We start from the raw sequence: 12,592 nt of genomic DNA on the forward strand, positions 1-12,592 counted from the left end.
ATTAGCCAGATAACGCTAATTACCACAGCTGTGAACAAACACTGTGTCCAGGCACGCGCTGCATTCACTGCTCTGTTTATTATATATAAATCTGCGCTGCATTCATAGCTCACAGCCGCGTGACTCTGTTTATTATGTATAAATCTGCGCTGCACACAGAAACACTGTGTTTGAAAGTGCAGTGTTTCAGCGTTCAGTGTTAAAGCACAGATATTTGCGCTGGAACACAAAATCTTCTCGCTGTATTTACTTTTTTCATATATTTATATTTAATGTACTCCCGTGTCAGACAGCTCTGACCAATCAGAGGACACAGGCTGCTCGCGTGGTTTATTGATGCGCATTTTGGTGCATTTACATTTATGCCTATGGGAAACCAGACCGAACAGAGCGAGAAAACGCTCCAAGTAAACGATCTCATTAGAAACGAACTACAGGTGTGAAAACGCCCTTGTTGCACAATGGCTTCAGGCTCGACAGAACACATCAGTTGTGTAGAATTACTTTGGCTTTAAAAAAGAAGATGCTGCTCAACGTCAGGTACTGTGCTAAACATGCTTTGCTACTGTTGCTACGACGCGAGGTAACACTACAAACCTTTTTCAGCATTTAAAAAAACACCACAAAGCCTCGTGTGGTATTTGCAAGGCTAAAATGCCAACGACCAGTGCTGCATCTTCAAATACAGAAAATAACGAGTTGGTTAAAGCAGATTCTCTTTATGTTTTTTGCACTTTAATTTTTCATGATGTTACTAGCTGGAGAGCAGTAAGTTAAAGTAAGTTAACAATCTATTGTTTTTCCTAATTAAAAAAAATGGTGAAAAGGAAAAGCTATTTATGTATTTATTTTTCTATAAAAAAAAACAAATGGTGAAAAGGAAAAGCATAGAATTTTTTGCTTTATTGTTATCTGTGCTTTAAATAAATCTGACATTGTTTATTATTAAACAGATTGATTTATTGCTTCTGTTGTTGAAAAATACTTGAGAAGACAAAAAAATTTGCATTTTAAATCGCAATCGCAATTTATAGATAAAAAATTGCAATTAGATTATTTTCCAAAATCGTTCAGCCCTAACTCCAACTATGGACAAAAAGACTTGAGGATGACCCCTCTCCCTTTGACATGTGTATCCACCCATCTGAAGCCCTGCCCTCGGGCTCAGAAGCACCATGGGTCCAGTGGAAGCCTCTCAACCGCCTGAGAACAGAAACAGGGCGATCAAAAGCTGCCATGGCTAGATGGGGCTACAAAGTTGGCCAAACCACCTGTGAATGTGGAGAGGACCATACAAAGCAGCACTGCCTTGTTTGCCCCCTACTACACAATCAGTGCAGCTTAAAAGATCTTGCCATATTAAATAAAATAAAAACGCAAACGATTGTGTAAAGAAATGGGAAACAGTCATATGACCAACAAGCTTCAAGACACGAAAAGAAGAAGATTAAAAAATATCTGGACATCCCTATTAAAGATGTGGCATTGAAGGCCACACATGTTGCTTTAAGATCCTAATGTTGTTTTTTTGCATTAATACTGCATCACATGACAGACCCTGGATTTTGGAGTTGTTGCTGATAACAGTCTGGATTGTCTTTACTGTTTTTCAATACACCATGTTTCACTGTGTAATGGACCATCCTAGATTCCTCCAAGCCCTGAGAAGACCAATGCCATTTCTAGACATGGTTGTAAGTTGAAAGTGTAGTGAATATAGTAACTCTGTAATGTAGTAGAGAAGTGGGCGGAGCTTCTTCTGGACATGGTGAACATAAGGCTTGTGTTGTGTACAGTAAAGATGTGATCGGTATTAGTGAATATAGCAACTCTGTATTGTAGTAGAGAAGTGGGCGGAGCTTCTGGTCATGGTGAACATAAGGCTTGTGTTGTGCACAGTAGTAAAGTCGTAAGTGATATTAGTGAATATAGTAACTCTGTATTGTAGTAGAGAAGTGGGTGGAGCTTCTTCTGGACATGGTGAACATAAGGCTTCTGTATTGCACCCATGTGTTTCTATTAGCATTTGTTCATAGAGTTCTCAAAGCCTTTTATGGATACTACTTTTGTACCAAATCTTGATTTAAATCACCCGTTAAAAAACTAAAACTATGCTGTACTTCATTACCAGCCAAAAGTTTTAGAAGTTTTGCTGGAATGCTAAAAAGTTTTAGCGTTTCTTCACAATTGAGAAGGTTAAGTATCTTTAGCTTTTCTCAGACGCACACTTACTCTTTTTGTTTTGAAAGACAAGCGCTACGGCTAATCCCGTCCCTGGGCTCAAAAAAGTCTCAAAAATCTTTATGCTACAGATTAAAGCATCCCGTAAATGATGTATACAGTCTGACACACAATGAGACGTAACTTGTTGGGAAAACATTTGCTTCTTTCCGTCTGATTGCGCCGTTTTCCGCGAGTAAACAAAACAGCGGCGTGTAAAACGTCCTTAACTTCTAGGAGGACGGAAGCCGCAGCATACATTTGTTCAGAGAAACTAAACGCTATGAATACGAACACTATCACTTCACAGAGGCGTATAATTTTAGACCAGTGGTGCCTGATGTTCCTGAGGAGTGAGCCATTATGCTGATATGTAGGGAGTCTAGAATAGAAAACTGTATTTCCCTTGTTATGGTTGAATATAATGAGAGTTTGTTACCTGGAAGTGGTAAACCAATGGACGTCAAATACAAACTCAAAGTCACCTGAGTAAATCTCTAAAACAGGACGATTCCTAAATATAAAAATAGTTTTCAATAATCATAAAAATCGTAATCTTTCATTTTTACCATAAGGCCAGTTTATGCTTCTGCATCAAATTCGTAAACTATACCCAACCTAAAAGTCTAAATAAAGCCTGAAGGAGACACAGAATAGATGCTCAGATAAAGTTGTTGCCAGTGGTCTCTATGGTATCTCAGGTGGTTGCTGTGTTGTTGCTAAATGGTTACTAAGATGATGCTAGTTTTTGATTTTTAAGATTTTGCCTTGCCAAAGGGTTGCAATGTAATCCCATGTGGTTGCTCTGGCAGTGCTAAATAGTTTCTTTGGTGTTGCTAGGTGGATGCTAAGGTGTTGCTAAGTGGTTTTAATGTATTGTTGGTTGCTGTTGTGCTGCTAGGTTGTTTCTTAGTTGTTGCTAGGTGGATGCTAAGGTGTTGATAAGTGGTATTGTTGGCTGCAGTTGTGCTGCTAGGTGGTTGCTGTGGTATTCCTAGGTGGTAGCTAAAAGGATGCTCGGTGGTTGCCAAGATTTTGCCATGCCGAAGAGTTGCAATGTTGTAATGTGGTTGCTGTGGCATTGCTAAATGGCTGCTTTGGTGTTGCTAGGTGCCTGCTAAGGTGTTGCGAAATGGTTTCAATGTAGGTTGTTGGTGTGGTGTTACTAAGTGGTTGTTAAGGTGATGCTAGGTGGTTGCTAAGATTGATGTATTTCATGGCAAGTGGTTGCAATGTATTCCCCCATGTGGTTGCTGTGGCAGTGCTAAGTGGCTGCTTTGGTTTTGTTAGGTGGTTGCTGTGGCGTTGTTTAGTGGTTGCTAAGGTGATGCTAGGTAGTTGCTAAGATTGCTGTATTTCATGGCATGTGGTTGCAATGTAATCCTATGTGGTTGTTGTGGCATTGCTGGGCACCATCTCTTTATATGCTAAGTAGGTGGTTGCTAAGAGGACGGTAGGTGGTTGCTAAAATTGTTGTATTTCGTGCCAAGTGATTGAAATGTAATCCAAGGTGGTTGCTTTGGTTTTGTTAGGTGGTTGCTGTGGTGTTGTTAAATGGTTGCTTTGGTGTTGCTAGGTGGCTGCTAAGATTGCTGTATTTCATGGCGTGTGGTTGCAATTTAATCCCATGTGGTTGTTGTGGCATTGCTGAGCACCATCTCTTTATATGCTAAATAGGCGGTTGCTAAGATGATGCTAGGTGGTTGCTAAAATTGTTGTATTTCGTGCCAAGTGATTGAAATGTAATCCAAGGTGGTTGCTGTGGTGTTGCTAATTGGTTGCTTTAGTGTTGTTAGCTGGTTGCTAAGGTGTTGTCAGGTAATTGCAATGTAATGTAAAGGACTAAAAGCTAACAGTCGAGGATGAAAAGCTGGCTGGGTTCCATCTATTTATCTGCTTAGCTTGGTGGTTGCAAAGCTGATGCTAGGTGGTGGCTAAGATTGTTGTATTTCATGCCAAGCGGTTGAAATGTAATCCCATGTGGTTGCTGTGGCATTGCTATATGTTTATTTTTTTGTTACTAGGTGGCTGCTAAGGTGTTGCCAAAATGTTGCAACATAATCCGATGTGGTTGCTGTGGTGTTGCTAAGTGGATGTTTTGATCTTGTTAGGTGGCAGCTAAGGTGTTGCTAGGTAGTTGCAATGTAATATAAAGGACTAAAAGCTAACTGTGGGAACTAAAAGAAATGTGGTTAGGTTAGCATAGCTTGCTTTGGCTCAGTATTAGCTTAGCTTAGCCTAGCCTGGAAGGTTACCGTTCTGGCTATCAGACTGTGGCCGAGGTAACTGATGGATTTTCTTTCCCTATTTTCCTCAAAAGACGAGTCAACACAGTGAGCTGGCTGGACGCTAGCCTGTGCTAAGCTAATGCTGCTGCTGGTGATGCTGCTGCTGCTGATGATAAAAAAAAAATTGTCTTGCGTGTATATGGCATTATTTGGCAGCACGCATCTGCGGAGTGATACAGATTTAGTGTGAGAAGGCCTTGCTGATATTTCAACCAATCAGACTGTAAGGCCAGAATTAACTGTTGCATAATGGGTCTCATTCTTTGTGCAATCATTTCTTATGATGTACAACAGTGTGGGGTTGCCGGTGTATATTGCTATGTTGTTTCCTCGGTGTTCGCTAACGGTGGTAGCCTTGACACCCTTTTGACAATCCAACCTCAATTTGCTGTATCTTATCACATATACATACACAAAGTTTACAGGAAATACGGGAAATACTGGAGCAAACTGGACAAACTGGAACTAAACTCTGCAGGAGGCTGTCTCTCCAAAAGCACAGTCAGAGAGCACAGCTTCATTAAACTATATTAATAGTCTTAAAGCATCTTCAGAGATCTGCATACGATAAATGAACCTCTCTAATATTCATCTGCTGAATTATTACTATTGCAAATGAATCGTTCATGTTGTTGCTGCCATGGAAATTACTTGTATCTGCAAACTGATAACTTTGCAGGAGAAAGAAAAATAACTTTCAAAGGAAAGTAAATGATAATGCATTTTAAGTCTATTATTCTATTCATCATAACAATGAAATAATGCCAAACAGTGAAAAAAAAAAAAAGTGGAGATACAAGTTTTTTTGTGTGACAATGTGACAGCAACAGTATTTTAACACTGTTGTTTCTCTGAACTTCTTCTTCTTCTTCTTCTTCTTCTTCTTCTTCTTCTTATTATTATTATTATTATTATTATTAGAAAGTGATACAGTGGTATGAACATTTTCATAATGTTCCTTTATAAATCATTGGTTGTTTCGAGCAGCAATTTCAATTAAATATAGCATATAGCAGACAAACACAGCGATATTTGAGAAGTGAAATGAAGTTTATAGGATTTACAGAAAGTGTGCAATAATTCTTTAAACTAGGCATTAGTGCATAAATTTGGGCCCAAACAGAAAAATTACATCAATATTTAATATTTAGTAGATCCTCCTTTTGCAGAAATAACAGCCTCTAAACTCTTCCTGTAGCTTCCAATGAGAGTCTGGTTGAAGCTTCTGGTTGAAGGTATTTTGGATCATTCTTCTTTATTAAAGAATAAATCTCCAGTTCAGTCAGGTTTGATTCAGGTTTCTGATCATGAACAGCTGCTTTAAATCACACCACAGATTATATTTCAATAATATTCAGGTCTGGATTGAGGACTGAGATGATCTGAGATGATCATTCCAGAACGTTTTATTTCTGTGTTCCTCTGTATACATACGTTAGTAGATTTTGAGCAGTGTTTAGTGTTTAGAGTTTAGGGTCGTTGTCTTGTTGAAGTATCCAGCCCCGATTCTTCAACATTGTTCTCAAGAATCTGCTGATATTGACTGGAATCCATGAGACCCTCAACTTTAACAAGATTCCCAGTACCTGCACTGATCACACAGCCCCACAGCATGATGATAGAATTGACACCAAATTTTACTGTGGGGAGCAGTAAAGTGTTTGTGTTGGAATGCTGTGTTCTTTTTCCGCTATGCATAAATAACCTCCCACCAAATAACTCCTAAATTTTAGTTTCATCAGTCCACAAAGTCAATGTGAGTCAAATACACTGGACGTGATGGTAATCTGTCCTTTGTGCCAATAAATACATGAAACTGGCTTGTCTAAATGTGCTTTAGCTTTAGCATACCTCATGCGACTCTGTTTGTGGCGTGTGCTCAGAAAAGGCTTCTTCTGCATTACTCTCCCATACAGCCTCTCCTTGTGCAAAGTCTACCTATATACTAAATATTGATGTAATTTTTACACCTGCCTAATTGTGTTTAAAGCTTTATTGCAGACTTTCTGTAAATCCTATAAACTTTATTTCAGGGGGTTTTATATCAGGCGTACCCATAACTTTTCATACCACTGCAACAACATTGTAACCACTTAGCAACATGGTTGCAACAATCCATGATATCAAAGTGTCACACCTTAGCACGTGTCTGTCTTGTGTCTTTCCTTTTTTTGGTGATGAACCACCACCAGATTTTACTGTGGGGGCAATAAAGTGTTTATCTTGAAATGCTGTGTTCTTTTTCCTCCATGCATAAATAATTGCCCTTCAAATAACTCTATAATTTTAGTTTCACCAGTCCACAGAACCTTATTCCAAAATGAATTTAAAGAATTATTTTGCATGCTTCTGTCTGTAAACTTAAAAGTTCAACATTGGTATGAAGATCAAATATATAGTAAAATATAAATAAAGTATTCGCAATCTGGAGATTTCAGAACAATATTAGGACACAGAGCTTTATTATTATTATTATTATAGTCGTAAAGCTATAATTTATTGTCACTGTCCCTCTTGTTTTAGTGACAGCAGCTGAAAGCAGTTGGCAGCTGGGGAGGGATGTGATTTAGCATTAATTTGAACAGGGCACGCTATTTAAACTTTACTGTGCTCACATTATTACTTTAATTACTGTTTATTTACTGTTGTTAGCAGTTGCAGGTACAGTCCTGGATCCATATGAGGTGCTGTTGTTCGCTCTTCCTGTTCACACAGTGCTCTGAAATAAACAGCTTTAACCTTTAACTTCTAATTTATACTTTTTAAAAGAGAAAATTTGAAAATTATTGATGTGTCTGATTTTAATTTAGCAAAAATTATTTAGAACATAAAAAAAAACATACATAAACTGCTCCATGCTGTTTACACACTAACAGCATGGTCTGTGCAGCGTTCGCATTGAAAACACTGTGTTTATAAGTGCAAAGGCAAATTTTTTAGTGCTCTGTGTTAAAGCAGCTTCACGCTGCACAGATACACACACTGTAACACAGAATCTTCTCACTATATTTAATTCCTTGCTCCTTTGCCAGACAGCTCTGACCAATCAGAGAAGACGATGTGCTTGTGTGGTTTATCACATTTTGGTGCGTTTAGGTTTATAAAGTAAAGTAAACTGATCCAGTGTGAAAACGCTCTTTTATTTACTGAGTAAATGATGTCCTAATTCAAAAATCCTTACAAATAAGCTGAGATTTTCAAAATAATGTAAAAAAAAAAAATCCTCTATCCAATTTGTGATGTATTCTTTATTCCAGTACCCCATGTTGACTTATAATATATATATATATATAATATAACATGTTGCAAACCTACATTACATACTTAGAACACAAAATATTTGTAATATCTAATACAAGTTTAGATATATCGATGAGTAATAAAATTTGATCCCAAAATAGTTTATTATCAGTTTATTACCACTACAGATACTAATCTATTTAGTAAGAACAAGAAACTTTTCAGTCATTTAAGTTAAGTACTACTTGTTACCATTATTTTACTATTTTTTGACTACCACTACAATCTCAATTATTAAAGCATGCACATAATTTACTATTTAAAAAAGAGGTTTTCGCTATATTTTACTAATTATCATTAAAATAAAAGTATTCCTAAAATATAAACCTATAATCCATGAAGAACTAGAAGTAATAAGTAATAAGTAGGAAGTCAGTACTATGTTTCCATATTTTTACAAATGAATTACATACTTGTTCTGATTTGATTTTTAGTAACAACTGAAAAAAAATAGAAAATAATTATAATAAATTCAACTTTTTTCCATAATATTACCATGATATTATACTGATCTGAGACCTCTACAACTACTGATTTATTATTTAGTAACACATAGAAAATGGTCAATTAATTAATATGAAAATACAACTTGTTACCATAATATTATTATATTATTGCCTAATTGTTACAGAGCTATTTATTAATCAGTAACAAGTAGAAAATTGATATTTAAATTATGGATAAATACAACTTGTTACCATACTATTACCATATTATTACCCACTTATTATTATTCTGTAAAAAAAAAAGTAAAGTGCTACCAAACATAATTTGTTATCAATATTCAGAAATGGGTCTGGGCTCTTATTGGTCAATTTGACATTTTGCTTATCACCGTATAATTTGCCAATTTAAGTGAAAAGTGAGTATAAATGTGAATCTCACCTCTGCAGATGGGGACGGGGAAGTCCCACACTGCTACGTTGGACGTGCTGGAGACGCATGTTAGCTGGGCGTGGCCGTCCAGCGTGTATCCCACCACGCAGCGGTATCGGATCCGGTCCCCCACGTTGAAGCGGGTGCCGTTCAGGATCCCCTTGGCTGGAACCCCTGGGTTTCCGCAGGAGCTGCTCTGGAGCTCTGCAGAGAGACAGCGAGGAGCGTCAGTGAGACGGGTAACTGACGGCTCTGGTTGGTTTGCATAAGTCTGTTATGTAACTCAAATTTATGCACGTTAGTTCACGTATTATTTTTAGCCTGATTAGGATTTGCGTCTATCAAAAGCAGAAAAAGTACAGAGTTATGACATTTATACGTTTTTTTTTTGTTTGTTTACGCCTTATTTACATTCATCTGTCAATTCCAGGTATTTCAGGTTTGTTCATGAGTCAGGTACAGTATATGCCTTGTAGCGGTTAGCATATGGTACTGTAGCTAAAAATAAATACCGTAACATGTGGTATTCTAACAGTAAAATAACACTGTAACACTGTACAGTACAGTATATACTGTAGACTCTTCACACATTTCCTGAGAAACACTGTATGTACATTGTATTATCCTCCTTTCACCCTATTCTTCAGTGGTCAAGGCACGTTGTAAAGCTCATTGCTATCTTACACCCCACCAACAGTCTATTTTCACACCTTGCGTCTGCGTCATTTAAATATCAACAATGTTTATTAAAAAAAATAGATACACTGATGGACGTGCTGGTCATGAAATTAGATGTGTTTAGGTACATTTCTGGTGTATTGCTATCTTGGCAATGGAAAACACACATGCGCCACTGACTGATTACAACCTAGACAACAGTCAACAGTCAAACCCAACTTTTACATAAACAATAAAGAGAATACAAAATCAAATAACAATGATCTGCTCATAGCATGAAAAAGAAGGTCAGTTCCCTCTGCTTAGAAGCGCAGAAGCACTGCGCTGTTAAAATAGCAATCTGCCAAAGTCAGAGAATGTGAGAATGTGATACAAGTGACACACTGATCGGATTGATTTCTTGTTACGCCCAAAAAACACACCCATGATTAATTAAGAGAATTAGTACATGCCTTTTGTGCATTTTGAGCCACACAAGATGTACTTTTCCCATCATTACGATAGCAAAGACACACTGACACTCACTAAATCAAGCTGGACAGAGTGGGGTTGACTAGTCTAGTCTATAGTTCACTAAAATAGGGCCCTAAATAGAGTGTTTAAAAACTCCAGCAGCACCGCTGCTGTATCTGATCCACTCACTGTACCACCAGCACAACACACACTAACACCTCATAAACCACCACCATTCTAATCAGTGCTAATAATACTGCTAATCTGCTATGTGGGGGTTTTCTTTCTTGTGGGGTCCTGAGCATTGAAGAACAGTTAAAACAGAATCAAGGACAATATATTATTATTATACGCTACAATTGTGTATTAGACATTGTTTTGGCTGATTCCAGTCAAAAAGTCAAGTTTCATGATTTTAAATTTGTGCCATATTACCCACTCCTACCTTCATTTAACACTGGAAATAGTATGTTTGTGTGAAAACTGCAGCTTTTCAAAGCTTTTGCAGACTAGCTCTCATCATTTTTGCTCAAATCAGATGGAAATTAAAGCCACAAACAGGAGATCACGACTGTAATGATGCCTAAACATCATCAGGGGGCTTATCTGTCCCTAACATCCTAATGGAGATTAGCTGCTAATGAACAGATCAGGACTACAGAAGGCGAAAGGAGAGAAAACAGAAACATTCTGACTCAAGCCGGCCGGGCTGAATTAGCCGCCGAGCGGAATGAAGGCTGGCAGGTCCGTAAAGTGCATTTCCCTGAGAACAGATGTTTTTCACTTCAAAGAAATTAATATTTGCACAGGTCGATGACCAGTGACCTTAAAAAAGGGCAGCAGCATCGTGGTGAGGGCAATCTAGTAGAAATTAGCTTTTTCTTTTTTTTCTACAGTGAGTTATGACTGATCAGCAGCCTGTACAGTGAGAAATGGGTGGATGTGAAAAAAAAAAAAAAAAAAATATATATATATATATATATATATATATATATATATATATATATATATATATTACATTACATTTGTCCAAAGCGAATTACAATAGTGTAAAAAGTACAGAAATAATAGAAGGTAAAACAACTTTATATAGGGGTCAAAGGGAAATAATGGGATAGAGGAGTGAAGGAGGGGAAGAAGGAAATGAGGTTAGAAGTAGTTAGTGTGTTAGAGGTGTTAGGAGAGTAGGTGCTCTTTAAAGAGCTCTGTCTTCAGGAGTTTATTAAAGATAGTGAGAGATTCTCCTGATCTGGTAGTAGAAGGTAGTTAGAGGTGTTAGGAGAGTAAGTGCTCTTTGAAGAGCTCTGTCTTCAGGAGTTTATTAAAGATAGTGAGAGATTCTCCTGATCTGGTAGTAGAAGGTAGTTAGTTAGAGGTGTTAGGAGAGTAAGTGCTCTTTGAAGAGCTCTGTCTTCAGAAGTTTATTAAAGATAGCGAGAGATTCTCCTGATCTGGTAGTAGAAGGTAGTTAGTTAGAGGTGTTAGGAGAGTAAGAGCTCTTTGTAGAGCTCTGTCTTCAGGAGTTTATTAAAGATAGTGAGAGATTCTCCTGATCTGGTAGTAGAAGGTAGTTAGAGGTGTTAGGAGAGTAAGTGCTCTTTGAAGAGCTCTGTCTTCAGGAGTTTATTAAAGATAGTGAGAGATTCTCCTGATCTGGTAGTAGAAGGTAGTTAGAGGTGTTAGGAGAGTAAGTGCTCTTTGAAGAGCTCTGTCTTCAGGAGTTTATTAAAGATAGTGAGAGATTCTCCTGATCTGGTAGTAGAAGGTAGTTAGTTAGATGTGTTAGGAGAGTACGTGCTCTTTGAAGAGCTCTGTCTTCAGAAGTTTATTAAAGATACTGATCATAGTAACACATAGGAGAATTACAGTAGTAACAATGGAGATTACAGGGTCCAGGAACCATGCCCATACAACCCCCATGCCCATTTTTATTTCAGCTGGATAACCTCTGGTTCAGTGATAGTTTCTTTTTCGTTATAGTGCCAGCTATAGGTGCAATGCCACCAAACTTTGCATATCATCTAAGAACCCCCTAGCGGACATATTGGTTAAGTTTCAGAAACATTACTCAAAACCGTTCTTGAGCTAGCGCTCTTTATACATGATTTTTCATGGCACAATTGGTGCATGATCAGTGCTCTGACCTCTAATAATAAATCAATGGTTGGAACAACAAGTTAGTCAAGACTATAACGTCAACCTAACACCACAGCCAAAAACTTGGCATGACCAATTGAATAAATCCTCCAAAATTACATTCTGTATTTTTCACAAATAACACAAAGCCATTTTGATCATTAGCCTGTACAGTGATGAATTAGTGGATGGGAAAATGGTGAAAAAAAATTATATGACAATATACACAGATGCTAACATGTCAAACTATTGATCATAGTAATAAATATAGTCACAAGTGGCGAATTTGGGGTCCAAGCACTTTTAGTGCAATGAGACTCAGTACTATAAACTAATTGGCCATATTTCTATGAATTCGATCTCAGTCTCATAGATCCTGATACCCAAGACCACATACTACCACCATGCCAATTTTCATGTCAGTTGGATAACCTCTGGTTCAGTTACTGTTTCTTGCTTGTTATAGCGCCAGCTACAGGCGTAATGCCACCAAACTTTGCCAATTATCTAAGACCATCCTATTGGCCTTTGGCTTTGCCAAACACTCACACAAAGCAATCCAGACTGTTCTCATACAGAGTTCCCCAATGGTGGAACAAACTACCTTCCACTACCAGATCAGGAGAATCTCTCGCTATCTT

General features: G+C 37.7%; 1 protein-coding gene across 2 annotated transcripts in view; it reads right to left on the minus strand.

The window, feature by feature from the left end:
• Positions 1-12,592, minus strand: part of csmd3a (CUB and Sushi multiple domains 3a) — a 777,572-nt gene that overhangs the window by 579,258 nt on the left and 185,722 nt on the right. For both annotated transcript variants that reach the window (XM_049467549.1, XM_049467548.1), the window contains exon 4: positions 8,694-8,888. In XM_049467549.1, coding sequence (XP_049323506.1) covers positions 8,694-8,888 — 195 coding nt within the window. The remainder of the gene's footprint in view (positions 1-8,693; positions 8,889-12,592) is intronic.

This window comes from Astyanax mexicanus, chromosome 1 (genome assembly GCF_023375975.1).
Source record: "Astyanax mexicanus isolate ESR-SI-001 chromosome 1, AstMex3_surface, whole genome shotgun sequence".
NCBI classification, from domain to species: Eukaryota; Metazoa; Chordata; class Actinopteri; order Characiformes; family Acestrorhamphidae; genus Astyanax; species Astyanax mexicanus.